Source organism: Falco punctatus, assembly GCF_963210335.1.
Source record: "Falco punctatus genome assembly, chromosome: 11".
NCBI lineage: Eukaryota > Metazoa > Chordata > Aves > Falconiformes > Falconidae > Falco > Falco punctatus.
Genome location: NC_137591.1, coordinates 19,658,499 through 19,670,613, shown reverse-complemented (window position 1 = coordinate 19,670,613; position 12,115 = coordinate 19,658,499). Strand labels below are relative to the sequence as shown.

At 41.1% G+C, this 12,115-nt stretch overlaps 1 protein-coding gene across 2 annotated transcripts; it reads left to right on the top strand.

Moving 5' to 3' along the window:
* The first annotated feature begins 136 nt into the window (after positions 1-136).
* On the top strand, positions 137-11,151 carry GCLM (glutamate-cysteine ligase modifier subunit). 2 transcript variants are annotated; one of them, XM_080407173.1, is made up of 7 exons: positions 137-433; positions 2,927-2,992; positions 4,680-4,764; positions 5,523-5,579; positions 6,836-7,038; positions 8,256-8,370; positions 10,089-11,151. In XM_080407173.1, exons 1-7 carry the CDS (start codon positions 314-316, stop codon positions 10,256-10,258), a joined length of 816 nt encoding a protein of 271 aa, XP_080263299.1. In that variant the 5' UTR covers positions 137-313; the 3' UTR covers positions 10,259-11,151. The 2 variants fall into 2 exon arrangements, with proteins under 2 accessions (XP_080263299.1, XP_080263300.1); XM_080407174.1 differs by lacking the exon at positions 137-433 and adding an exon at positions 1,189-1,212.
* The last annotated feature ends 964 nt before the right edge of the window (positions 11,152-12,115 follow it).

Genomic DNA, 12,115 nt, shown 5'->3' with positions numbered 1-12,115 from the left:
GCCACCCCACTCGCGCCACGGCCGCCCCAGGGCCCCGCCCCCGCAAGGCCCCGCCCCCCGCCCCGCCCCGCCCCGCCCCGCCGGCCGTGAGGGGCGGTGCGCAGGCGCGCGGCGGGGGGCTGAGGCGGCGCGCGCGGCCGCTGGTGGCGGCGCTGGGCCCGCCCCGCCGCCCATTGTCCTCGGGCCATGTGACCGGGGCCGGTTACAAAGCAGCCCCCGCCGCCCCCCCGCCGCCGTTATTTGTGCTGAGTCACGGCGCGGTGCTGCAGGTGTCGCGGGGAGCCCGGCGGCGGCCGCAGCGCCAGGCCTCCCCATGGAGACGGAGGGCGCCCGCGCCCTGCTGGAGCGGGCGGCCACCCTCACCCTGCAGACCGGCAACCTCCTCAACTGGGGCTGCCTGCGCAAGAAGTGCCCGGCCACCCCCGGCGAGGAGGTGAGCGGGGCGGGCCCCGCGGGGCGGGCCGCGGCGGCGGGGGGGGGGCCGGGCCGGTGAGGTGTGGCGCCCCGCCGCGGTCGCTGAGGTGCGGGGGCGCCCGGCGGCCCGAGCGTTACCGTGGGCGGCGGTCGCTGTTCCGCTGCCGGGGGCTGAGGCGGCCTCGGGAGCGGGCGAGGGTGGCCGGGCAGGTGCGGAGGGCGGAGCGGGCCCACCCCGTGTTCTACCTTACGGCTCGGCGGGGGCGGTGGAGCCTCTGGGGGCGCGGAGCCCGCGCCTCCGCTGCGGGGCTGAGCGCGGTGCCGCCGCCCGCGGTGGCCGAGGCCATCCATCCCTGGTGCCGTGCGGCGAGGGCCGGTGCCGGTGGTGCGTTGTTTTTTCTAACTTGAATTTCTCGGTGGCGACACGTCTCAGGGAAATGAGCCATTGCTGCCGTCTTCGCAAAGTATAGCTGTCATTCTTTGTTAAAAGCTTGAAATAACTCTTTAATTACCACCGTAAACTATTGGCTTTGGCAGCGTGTGCCAACACTTGGAATAATCCTGATAAAAGTGTCTGGAGATCCTGTGGTCCCGAGCTCCAGGAGCACTGTATCTGCTGTGTCATCGTGACACAATAAGCTGAAAGTGGACGTTTACCTGTCAGAGCTACTACTTTTTTTGGCTGGTTGTGGCTGTGTAGCGGCACTGTTGATAATCTACAATTGGCCGACTGCACAAATGCTAAGAAAGGTGACAGGAGGATGATGTAACGAGAGGGAAGGATTCATCATGCTTCTGGTTAGTTGACATGTGGTAATAACTTTTATGTGGCCTGATGGCTTATTGCAGCATTCTGTGATCTGTGTAAAACGGCCACATTCTGTACCAAAGAAATAGCCGTATCGCAGTGTGAGCAGTTTCTGGATGGCTGGTAAATAAGAGTGGCCAGTATGCAGAGCTAATCAGGTATTTAACCTTACTTGTTTACAGGGAAATCCATTTAAACATAAGGCTGCCTGCTTTTCAGAGTTGCTGGAATTCCAAGAGCAAATAATTGGCATTAATTATCAGAAATAAGTTGGCTTTTAACTCTCCTATTTGGTTTAGTTAGTGTGTACAGTTCTCAGTGGCAGAATGTAAGCTAAAATTTTGCAAACTATGAATGCTGACGTTAGGAGTTTTGGAATGTAACTATTTGGAAAAGCTGGTCAAAGCAGTCAAATACACTGTGCTTTTCACATGTGTTGAGGGCAGGGGATGGTGTGCTTTGGAGACAGAGGCTGGTGCATACTAACTGCAACAGAAACACAATATGTGGTAGTTGCAGAGTAGCAGTATAAACAAAACACATATTTAGCACTGTCTCACTTTCCCTCAGAAAGGAAAAGATGCTATAAGCTGCATCAAAATAGGCTGAAGAGTTCCGGCATTGTGGATAGCTGTTTCAGAGGTTGTGTGTGTGTCAGTTCTTGACTTTTGACTCAGTTATTTCTTTAATGACATTTTAAATGCTGGGAAAGAACATATAAAACATGCTCACAAAGTATTATTACTGTATTACATCTTAATTTTCGTGATACCCAGTTTTATGGTGGAGGTTGGCTTCTGGTTGGTGCATGGTGTTGTGAGCTCTCTGAGCTAACGTTAGGTGTCACAGGAAATAGCAACATAATGTTAGGAAAAGTAGGTATCCACCTAGTTATAAAACAGATTGCTAAAAGTGAAGCTACATAGCAGCTCAGGGAAGTGCTTCTACCTTGGCAGGTAGCAGTCTTGACAGTACATTTACTTAGCCTGCAGGGTAACAACCCCAGTGATGAAGCTAGAGCATTGGTACAGTTGAAGCACTGGTACAGCATGCAGTTAATTAGCTGATGTAGACTTCATAGTTAACGCCTTACTATGTTTGAGAAAACCCGTGGTCAGAATCCTAGTCAAGTTTACATTGCATCTGTGGATGCAGGAAAAATGCAGGTGTTGGGTGGGATTTTGAAGGTACCCCCTTCAGTAATGAAGGACTTAAAAACATCAGTGGTTTGGCACAGTGGAGTAGGTAGGCAGTAAATGAAAAGTATCAGATGCAGATCTTGGAAAGAGAAATAATTAATACAATGAATGTTTAGTGATTGTAAAGTCTCGTTTCTAACAATGTCACAGCACGTATGCTTTTCTCTGACAACACTTTGACTTGGGAATTGCTACACAGAAACAACCCAGCCCACCCCACGCCCTAGTTCTTGCTTGTTTAGCATTGTTTTTTTCCTTTAAATATGGCAATGGTTGGAGAAGTACAGTACTTGTATTGCTGCTAAAACTCTTTGTTAAAGAGGAGAGGAAAATATGTAAGTAAACTAGTTTGAACAAGTTTCAGATGGAAGCTGTGATGGAAGAATCTTCTGTGGTTGAAGGAATGGTGTCATTAGTTCACCTGCTCAGTCTGTCCTACATGCCTATGAATCATTGTTTGTGTGCAGCTGTAACAGAGACTTGAATATGAAAAAATATTTTGTAGGTGCGGGACTGCATTCAGAAAACACTGACTGAATGGAGCTCAAAGATTGGACAAGACCTAAATCAGGTAGGAGAGGTGTTACGTGTGTTACCCATCTTACTTGTGAAAACAGAGAAATATGTAGGTGTTTACACCTTTTAAAATACGCACTAATCTATTTCTGCATCTGCAACTCCAGATAACTTAAGAGTATTTCTCAAACCCCCCCTTTTGGTTTGTTTTTTTTTTTTTTAAATATTTAGTAAATCTGGAGAAGTTAAGAAATACCGAAGTGAAGATTTCTGTTGATGGCAAGTAAGAATTATTAGCAAAATGAAAGCCCTGGTCTGTAAGATTTCAAATTAATTATCGATGCAGTCACAAAAAAACCCTAACCACCAGACTGTGTATATATATATACCTTAGAAGTTTGCTAGCATGCTTGTAAAAATTCGATGGAGAATTATCTAAACTATGGAGATGATAAACTAAATAGCTGAAGATCATCCCATTTGGAGGAGAACTCTGAAGCATAGCCTTGGTTGTCTCAAAAATATTTCTGAAGATGCAGATTTGCCCTTAAGAGCTAAAGACTTCCACATAATTCTTAAAACCACAGTCAATGGCATCTGACATAAAGTTCTTAGTGTATTTGCCTGCTCCTCTTTCACTATTGCTTTTGAAATTCAGCAAAGCAGTAATAGGTTCCCACTAAATATGTTATTTGCTCTGTGAAATATTAGCATGCTTCATTTAAAAAAATAAAGCAAATGCAAAAGCACACAAAACTAAAAAACTTTGCTAATTGTTTCTTTGGGGTTCTTTACCAGTTCTTGTGTAATGGTGGCATCAACTGAATGTTGCTGCATTCCACACTGGAGTGTGGTGAGGCAGTTAATGCTGAACGATTTCTGGAAGATCTAATGATTGCTCAAGAAGAGAATGTAAATAAACATTTGTCTCTGTAAGATGTAGTGATCTGTTTAAAGTTAATTATTTAGTGTGAGCTAGATTTTACTGTCAGAACATGTTAACTGCATAATTCCAAATTCTTTTATGAATTACACTGGTTTCCAGTAAAAGTTAATTGTTATTTAAAATGCTGACTGTATGGCGTAACTCAGTCACTTCAGGATTTTTTGGTAGGGCAGCAAAAATGACCAAAGAGTTCTTGGCTGGGGGCGGTGTGGTGTGTGTGCACATGTATAATACAAAATCTCATGTAGGTAAAGACTTGAGAGTCACCTTGTGCCAGCTGACATGCGATGTCAGCCTAGTCTTAAAATTAGGTGAAAGGGTGAAATCTCTGAAAGTTTCCCAATTTGTAGTTTCAAAACTATTGTTTTAAATGTGTGTTTTACAGCATTTTCACAGGCTTCACTGAAATTACAAAATACTTATATGCAAAGGTGTTCCAACCCAGACCCCCTAATTCTGATGGTTCTTTTCAGCTGGTCATGAGGCTTTCTTTTTAAAGCAAGGCAGTTTGAATTGGCGCAACTATCTGTTCACATCAGAAAATCAGAACACTACTGATTACTTACTACTTATTCCAGTAATTGTTGTCAGTAATTTGTATTTTTTATATTGGGGATGTATAGGGCCTTTCATATAACTTTATTTTCTGACCTCCCCTCAGAGATCAAGAAGCATTGGGTTACTTCCCTTCTGTCATTGCATTTTTATTGTGTTTTTGTTTGTAACTGCTGTAAGACTTCTATTTCTATTATTGTTCTGAAACAAGTCATACTTAAGTCTCTTGTACTTACTACAGGAAATACTGGAGGTTCTGGAATGTACTGTAGCTCAAGCTGTAGAAAAAATAAATCCTGAAGAAAGGGACGAGTTGAAAGTATCTGGTAAGAACACAGTAACAAATCTGGTGGCATAAAAAGTCTTCGTATGCAGTCATTAATAGGATGTTCATGTATGTATGTTTTTTCCACCATGTTTTATATTTGCAAAGTCAAATGACATCAGTGCACACTGTCATGCTTTTGGTAGTCTAGAAGTTGGCTAAGAAAGACTTGAATTCGTATTTCAGGTTTTAAAGCAGCTCGGCATTTTTCTACTTTAATTTGGATCTCCTCAAGACATTTTAAATATATTTTGTGAATCTTTTTGACTTTTCTGAAGCAAAATACTACAGATAGTACTGGAATTAAGAAATAGCATTGGAAGCACATTTATTTGCATAATTTTTCCAGGTTGAATATGATGAACTTGAAGGAGGCAGTCCAAACTAACACTAGTACATTTTGAGTCTCAGTAAGTTGTAAAGAGGTCTGTTTGTACTGTTGCATTTGGGGTTTTTATACAGGTTGTTACGGTTAGTGTAGTGTCCTGATGCTTCAGTCCCAGCTTTACAGCTTGTTAGATCATCTAACTGGATGATTTCTTGTTCTGAGACTGTATAACTCTGAAACTTAAGGTAACAGTGTTGTTATTGGGCAGTCAACTTTGAGAAGGTTGGTTTTTTCCCAATTTTTTAAATTGGTGTATATTTTAAGCACCCTGTACCCAAGAACTCAAATACTGTATATAGCGAAAGTAGATAGCAATATATTTAATGAAAGCTGGCTTATTCAGTTACTGATCCCAGTTTCTTTGAAAACAGCAAAACTTTTCATCGTTGGATCAAACTCTTCATCAATCAGAGATGCAGTTGACCTGGGTAAGTGTGAAACTCAAACTCCTGGTAGGGTTTCTTTTTTACTTCAGTGTTTAGAAATAAAATTAGAGCCTTTTCCATCTAAGGGGTATACTTAGTTCCTGTCACAAGTATAGCCTGTTTTCTTACTAAGAGACTTAGGTAATCAAGTCTATTTACATGTTAGTTCAGTCAGTAAACTTACTAAATGTGGTTCACTGTAACCTTGAGTCCACGAACTCAAGTCCGATTTCTGTTCTTTCACACAAAACTTGTTAAAAAGTGAATAGAATGCGATAGTTTAGTAAGTGATACAGTAGTTCTTACCAGTTGTTGTTAGCTGCCGCTTCTTAACATGATGAACTTCACTACTAACTGTGTGGTATTACACAGATGATTTAGGTAATACAGTGCTGCGAGCAGCTGATGAAATAGTTAAGTTTTATTGAAAATACAGGACGATAGCTGTACTGATGCATGAAGTTTTATTAGCGTAATGCAGCAGTAATTGTGAGCAGCATTGAACTTTATCACTTTGGAAGATTGTTGGGCATAAGGTAAGGGGTTAGCAAAGAACAAAGGGTCAGATATTCTGTTCTATTGATACCCCAGTTGGTAGCCTCCTTGCTGTAAGCTGTAGTACCATTTGTTAAAAATACATTGATAGAATCTTCCTCCAGAAGAAAATAATTTATTTAGCTATTTAATTTTATTCTTTTTTGCTGTGCAGAACAGCCTCATGGCTTGCATCTTTCCTAAAGCTCAGTGATACTTAAACACTTGCCACATCTCTCTGGCAGTTACACTCTCCATATTCAGTGTGCTTTTAGTCCAACTCCTCACATAGTCCAGGTAGCTCTCCTAGTCCGTGCCCTGTACTTGAGTTAACAGTTCAGAGTGGAAGTTCCAAATTTTGGAAGAAATTGAGAGTAAGGGAATTGGGACTTGATTGTGACCACTCTCTTGAGAGAAATATGTAGTTTTAACAGGAGAAAAAAGCTTTGTGCTTTGTTTGGTGGCAGAGTTTTTTTGGGGGGTGTGTCCCATCCTCCCTCCCTCCCAACTTACAGTTGAAACTTGGCCTTCAGCTGTATCATTAATTGTTTGCTAAAAATTTTGTGTTGCTACACTTGACTGCTGATACTTGTAAGAGTTTCAAATGGTGAATGAAAGCCAGCAGAGTGAAGCAGGAGGTATATTTTTTGCTGAATTTGAAGTCTTGCTGCTTATGTTTTTATCTCACAAAAGATTTTGACAGTGTCTCTGTTCTTTTTCCTCAGCATGTTCTGCCCTTGGAGTTGCTCAACTGGACTCAGTCATTATTGCCCCACCTCCTGTTGAAGATGGAACTGTCCTGTCCTTGGAGTATTTGCAACCTTATTGGCAAGAACTTGAGAATCTAGTTCAAAACAAGAAGATAATTGCCATAGGTACCTCTGACCTAGACAAAGCACTGTTAGAGCAGCTGTATCTGTGGGCACAGGTGAGAACAAACTTCCTACTTGTAGAATTTCTAGGACAGAGGAACTGTTACTGGCTGCCACATAGCTGTAAACTTGTTACAGATGGGTTTATATACAAAATATTAATTAGCCTTGTTACTTTTGGCATCTTTGGAGGGTCACGATGTTGTTCAAGGTGGGGGAGGCTCCAAGTGTAACTCTCCTCAGTGATCTTACCTACTGGTGAGGAAAGGCCAGAAAACATGGGTCTGTTCAGTAGTAGGTTCTTTGAAGTACTGAAGGTTTGAGTTTTGAATGCTTTTGTACTTAGGAAAGGAGTATAAACAGTACTCTTAAACCCTCAGATTTATTCCAGTGGCTCTGAAAACACAGCTGTTTTCACTTTACTCTGTGTTACGAACAGAGGGATTTCCCCTTGGAATGCTAAGCTTAAATGTAAAGAGTAAGGCTGTGAATGAAGTGGCACAATATTTTTGTTGTCCAAAGTGATTAATTGCCTCTTAGCATTTGAGTGATGGAGCTCTGTACTAGTATGTGCCTGTGCTCATGTAAGGTTGTGGATTAACTGTTTCCTTATTAGTTCTTTGAATACTCCTCTTAAGACATTTCTTTTGTGGTACGTGAACGTACCGTAGCTGTGTAAGAGATCTTGCCGAGAGTCCTGATCTGTGCTCCTCACTGTTTTGTGTATACAGAGGAAGAGTTGAGAGGATTAATGACCACCTGCATGGTCATAATGAATGCAGTTTGTGATGAGCAGAGAAAGAGTCAGTGGAAGAGTGTCCTTTTTAACTTAATCTGACTTAAGCACTTACCTGAAGGCATGGAGGACTGCAAATTGTGTATCTTTAACAAATATTTATTTGGATTTTTTTATTTGAAGTTGAACATCCCTATAATGTTCAACTAGAGAGGGGGAAAAAAAACCTGGATCGATGCTGTGAAGGGAGCACAGCAGACAGGAAGCCAGAAAGAATGGATTAGTACTCATCTTGCTGTGGCAGCACCTAAAGTTAGATCTTACTCTTGCTTTGGGCTCTGTGCTGCAGGAAATTGCAGATGTAGGAGTTGCCCGTTCAGCATCATGCAGAATTAATTAGCCTTGTTCAGATCTTAAAACGGTGGTCAAAGGCAAATGGTTCAAAGCAAGATTTCTGTTCTTAATAGGGGCATGGGGGGAACAACTAAAATAAGTACATAAATTTTTTTTCTTATAAAACTATTCTGTTACTTTCAGGTGAAACCAAGTAGCAATCAGGTGAACCTAGCTTCCTGTTGTGTGATGCCACCTGATCTCACAGCTTTTGCAAAGCAGTTTGACATACAGCTGTTAACTCACAATGACCCAAAAGGTAAGTCTTCTGTTAACTCATGTGGCAAAGCCTTAAAAACGCATTTATTCAGTACAAAATCAAGAATGATCTCTCTGAACTTCAGTTTTATGTTTGAATCCTGAAGAAAGGAATTTAAAAGTTTTTCCTCTACAGAATATTAAGTTCTTGGTTTTGCTTCAAGAAAGCTGGGGGAGAGGGTGCTCTTCCAGCCTTGGATAGTTTCCTGAAATATTTATTTCATTTTCTTTGATTAAAACTAGGACAAACTACTGAGAAATTTGAATATGTTAAAAAACCAAACTTATTTCCACAAAACATAGAATGAATTATGATAAATGAAAGCTGACTTGCCCAGAACTTGTCTGTGAAGTAGCTTGCATAGAAATGTTAATGATCAGTTGATTTTTTTTGAGTAGTTTGGTAGTGTTAGACATGTAAAATTATTAGGCTTTCAGTAGGATTCTTTCAAAGTTGTGAGTTCTTAAGGTAACGTCATTACAAAGAGGGTTGGTATAAATATCTTGTGCAGTGATTATAAAAAATATAAATATTTTGTGCAGTGATTCATTTACTGAGTGATTGAAGGACTTGGAGGGTTTCCTTTAGACTCCAGAAATCTGAGTTACAAGTTCCCTAGAATATTCTGGGATATTGTATTAGTATCTCTCAAACATCTTCTAATCTTCTTCACTATAATGATGCCTTAAATATCTTGCTGCACTTGCAAGCAAGAAGTCTTAAACAATAATTCATTCCTCCTCTACATGCTTCCTTATGTCCAACTATTCATGATGATCATACTTTTCCTTCCTTCTCCTTTCTTCCCATTCCACCTTCCCAAAGAAAACAAGCATATAAAATGCTACTTATGAAGTGTATGTTTTATAGTATGACTGTTGCAACTGATGAATTTCATCACTGCTTGAGCACGTATTGGCACTGCTCTGGCAGTGTGCAAGATGAATTGCATTTAGTCTGACAGTTTCCATGTCCTGTGAAGTCCATAGTGTAACTTGCAATGTAATAAATAATCTCTGTTGAGATTAATGACATGAAGGAGAAGAGGATTTGGATAGAAAACAAAGCAAGCAGTGATTCCCTTATGCATTATTTGCTAAGCTTAACTTTTCTGTAGTGGTCAGCTGAAGAGCACTGAGACTGTCTTTTGGGAACATTCCTCATCAAAGGGATTGTTTCTTTGACTGACTCTCCAAAGGAAACTAGAAGGATTTATACTTGCCTGTTCTGCTTTGTGGCATTTAAGCCCATTTTTCTTAATGCTTTCTGGGCTTGTGGGTATTAAGAGCCCAGTTACGGGAGATGCTATGTGTTGAGCTTCCAGTGACTGCAGCGGTAACTGAGAGTGCTCAGTACTTGGCTGATTTCAGCCTAATGCTTTACTTGCCTCTTGTTTTGCCTAGCTAGCTTCTCAAATTTAATTTCATTTTTTTCCTGCGAATGGCTCTGCTGATCAACTCCATTTGATATTGTAGAAATCTTAGTCTATTAAGTTTCATGGGAAGTACTCATGTTGCAAAAAAAGTGTCCTGAAGATATTTTTTTTTCTGTATTGCTCAGCTGCTTTTACCCTTTGTGCATTCCAGAAGAGTGGTTCTGTGGAGTATCTGGCACTGCTTAAGACTCTTGACTGTAGAAAAAGGCTTCTCTTAAGTGTTGCTTTTTGCAGCTGTTTACATTACATTATTTAAAGCATCAATATCCCTTTTTAACTTCAGAATTACTTTGTGAAGCAAGTTTCCAAGAAGTTCTTCAGGAAAGCATCCAGAACACGAAAGCACACGAGTGGATTCCTTTATGGCTTCTCCGGTATTCAGTCATTGTTAAAAGCAGAGGAATTATCAAGTCCAAAGGCTATATCATGCAAGCTAAAAGAAATGCCCCTTAAAACTTTTTCTTGTTTTTTAAAATGGCTTACTGTTTTAATTTCTTGGGAATGGGGGGAACATTGCTTTTTTCATAGAAACACTTTTATGACATTTGTAACAAAGACCAGAAGTTGTAATTACTCAGTGTGATGTCAGCAGGAGTGTCTGCAGTGCTTTAACACTGTTTTTCTTTCTTACCCTATTGACCAGTTCACTTAACAAACCCAAAATCTTTCATATTTTATTTTTATTTGAAACTATCTATAGAGAAAAGTTTAAAATATTTTTTCTTTTTTATGACCAGTTCACTGTAAAATTATCATATTTTAGCTGCCATTAGGTAGTATAGAGAAACTTGCATATTTTTATTTTTTAAAAAATTTTCTCTTTAATAATAGTTAATTATCTGGTAGGTACATAGATGCAAAGCATTCAAGGACTAGTTTTTATAGAAAACTGTTATCTCTTACGAAAAATTACCCCCCCAAAATTAAACTGGTGTCTCATTACTTAGTATGTGTATATATAGGCAAGTCAGCTGTTTAATTTGTGTGGATGGGAAAATTGGTTTATTTTTAATATAGTGTAAAAGACCTCTATAATTTAGAAATAATGTATCTTCCACATTACTTTCTGTTACTTGAATTCCCTCTGGCTTCTTTGTGCCTCAGAATGCTTTGTTTAGTGTTTGCACAAGTGTGATGGCATCTTTATTGTTTGAAACTGAAAATGTATTATTGTGTGAATGTTTAAAACTACAATTGAAAACAAATGATCAAAAAATATGTTAATCAAAAAATCAAATTGTGCCTGTCTTTGCAACGGTGGCTTTGTGTTTTTTGATACTTGTGGACTGCGCAATTGGAATTGGCCACGCCAGAACAGATAGTAAATGTTGAAGCTGTTCCCTGTGGGGCTGTGTAAATGGATGACTTCTTTTAGGGTTGCCTAGGAAACTTTGTTGCTTGAGTGCCATTCAGAAATTAGGCAAAAGGTTAGCTTGAAGTTAGGTGTGTTTCTGTTTGGCAGTTACTTAGTGCACCGGCTTTTTTGAATCCTGAGAGACTGCTGCGGCTAAGGCAAGGCTTCTGGATTAATGTTCTCTTTCTACCAATAAGGCCTTTTTGTTTTCTTGGCCTTTAAATCAGAATAGACAGCAAAAACTCCACTGGTAGTTCAGCAGGAGCTTGATGCTGAGTGTCTAAAGTACTAGTTTTCCTTGTGATTTCAGGCAGGAGCATGACTTCATGCTAGTAGTACTCATTAACTCAGGTGTACATATTTTGAGATTTGGACTGTAAGGGAGTGGGTTTTCACCAACATCTTTCAAATTCTGTCATGTAGGCAGCTAGTGGAATTTTGGTGCCTGTAGGTAGTGTATGGGCTGTCAGCTTCCTATAATCCATTCCACTGAGTCAGAATGTGAATCATCTTTTTTTTTTTTTTTTTTGATACCTTTTGAGTCATGAAATACCTTACCTGTGGGTGGTCAATACTAGGAAATTCTCCTGGACTTCAGTTTTTTTGATCAGTGAGAGAGATGGGGGACTGGAACTAGTAATGCATCAATAAAAGCTTGAATTCTTTTCTCCTAATGAAAATGTAGTCTTTTTTTTTTTTTTTTTAACGTTGGGTCAGTGTGTATCACAGTTTCAGAATCATTTTTCCAGTGGGTTTCATTGTGAACTGCCCCGCCAGCCAGGGCTGCGCACTGCTGCTGGGTGGACGTGTGCTGCCTGTGCCTCCCTGCTGTGCCGCTGGCCGGTGGCATCCGGCACCGTTAACTGCGGGGGTCGGTGCATGGGCCGCGGTGCTGGGGCCGGGCTGGGGCGGCTCCCGGCGGGGGCACGCTGGCGCCGTGCAGCTGCCGGCTGGGG

What these genes read in the sequence shown, in the direction of transcription:
- GCLM (XM_080407173.1), top strand. Translation starts at nt 314, where the DNA reads ATGGAGACGGAGGGCGCCCGCGCCCTGCTGGAGCGGGCGGCCACCCTC. An exon ending in TTGGACAAGACCTAAATCAG is followed by an intron (nt 2,993 to 4,679) that starts GTAGGAGAGGTG and finishes TACTTACTACAG; the next exon opens with GAAATACTGGAGGTTCTGGA. An exon ending in GGACGAGTTGAAAGTATCTG is followed by an intron (nt 4,765 to 5,522) that starts GTAAGAACACAG and finishes CTTTGAAAACAG; the next exon opens with CAAAACTTTTCATCGTTGGA.